Source organism: Panthera leo, chromosome A1 (assembly GCF_018350215.1).
Source record: "Panthera leo isolate Ple1 chromosome A1, P.leo_Ple1_pat1.1, whole genome shotgun sequence".
Classification (NCBI taxonomy): domain Eukaryota; kingdom Metazoa; phylum Chordata; class Mammalia; order Carnivora; family Felidae; genus Panthera; species Panthera leo.
Window position 1 is genome coordinate 85924662 of NC_056679.1, and position 1455 is coordinate 85926116.

At 38.8% G+C, this 1455-nt stretch overlaps 1 protein-coding gene across 1 annotated transcript; it reads right to left on the bottom strand.

Annotated features, from left to right (window-relative positions):
* Positions 1–247: 247 nt before the first annotated feature.
* On the bottom strand, positions 248–1186 carry LOC122199831 (olfactory receptor 2L3-like). Its single transcript, XM_042905178.1, has one exon. The coding sequence runs from the start codon at positions 1184–1186 to the stop codon at positions 248–250; it is 939 nt and encodes a 312-aa protein (XP_042761112.1).
* Between the last annotated feature and the right edge of the window lie 269 nt (positions 1187–1455).

The window sequence follows — 1455 nt, forward strand, 5'->3', positions numbered from 1 at the left end:
TTTTCATTGGGAACCTATTAGCAAAAAATGAGTGCATTTGAAAGTCATGAGAAAAAGCATCATAAAGATAAAAAAGAGAAGGCTTAAAATTACATATATGTTTGAGAGACAATTTTGTCCAGACATGAGGTGACTTTCTTGTGATTCTAGTCCTTGTGATCCAAGAATAAAATAATATTTGACAATTACTGTACACTGATGAAGGGACTTATACCCAAGTCTTGGGTACATATGCAAAAAGCTTTGTCTACATTTTCAAAAAGCAGATTCTCTGAATCATTCTTCTCAGGGCTCCCATCACCGCCTTGTTTCGCAGGCTGTAAATGATAGGGTTGAACATTGGGGTCAGAATGGTGTAGAAGACAGCCAGAACCTTGTCCTCTGCTGGAGATCTCAGCGATCTTGGGCGTAGGTAAGTGTAAGCAAAAGGTACATAGCATAAAGTTACCACTGTGAGGTGTGTGCTGCAGGTTGAATAGGCCCTCTTCCTCCCTTCTGTTGAGTGCATGCGGCAGATGGCAAGGAGAACTCGGCCATAGGAACATGCAATGCCAATGAAAGGAAACACAAGAAAGAGGGTGGTACTCACAAACACTGTGTACTCATAGACCCAAGTGTCCATGCAAGCCAGAGTCAACATGGCTGGGACATCACAGAAGAAATGGTTGATGGACCTGGATCGACAATAAGGGATATGGAGGGCATATACAGTGTGGGCACAGGAATTGATTGAGCCCATTATCCAAGATCCTGTTATCATCAACACACACACTTTTTTGCTCATACGAATGGGATAGTGAAGAGGAAAGCAAATAGCCACATAACGATCATAAGCCATAGATGTCAAGAGCAATGCTTCTGCCCCTCCTAAAGTCAAGAAGAAGAAGCTCTGAAAACCACACCCAATGAAGGAGATAGACTTGTTTCCAAACACAAAATTGAAAGCCATCTTGGGAACAATAGTGGAGATGTAATTTAGGTCAATGAGGGAGAGCTGACTAAGTAAGAAATACATGGGTGTGTGTAGACGGGTGTCTAGGAAGATGAGTAGAATCATGGACAGGTTGCCAAACAGAGCCATTAGAAAAATGAGGACAATGAGAATAAAAAGGAGCAGGCCTATTCTTGATGGTGGAAACAACCCCAATAAAATGAAATCAGTTGATGTTTGAGTATAATTTTCCATGGGGCATTGATGCAATTTTCCTGAAGGCAGATAGAAAAGTCAGTCAATCACAGAATATGAAGCTTTTTTTTTAGTTGTGTAGTATCTAAAATCTTACAGTGCTTAAGTAAATAACTGAATGTTTCCATTTTGTAAAAAAAAAAACAAAAAACACAACAAATTATTTTTTGACCTAGAGATTAAAATTTGAAGATTCAAGCAATAGTAGCCTAAATCTTTTCTAAGAAACCTTTAATGTCATTAAAAAAACATATATTCACTAAGAATTT

What these genes read in the sequence shown, in the direction of transcription:
- LOC122199831 (XM_042905178.1), bottom strand. Translation starts at nt 1,186, where the DNA reads ATGGAAAATTATACTCAAACATCAACTGATTTCATTTTATTGGGGTTG.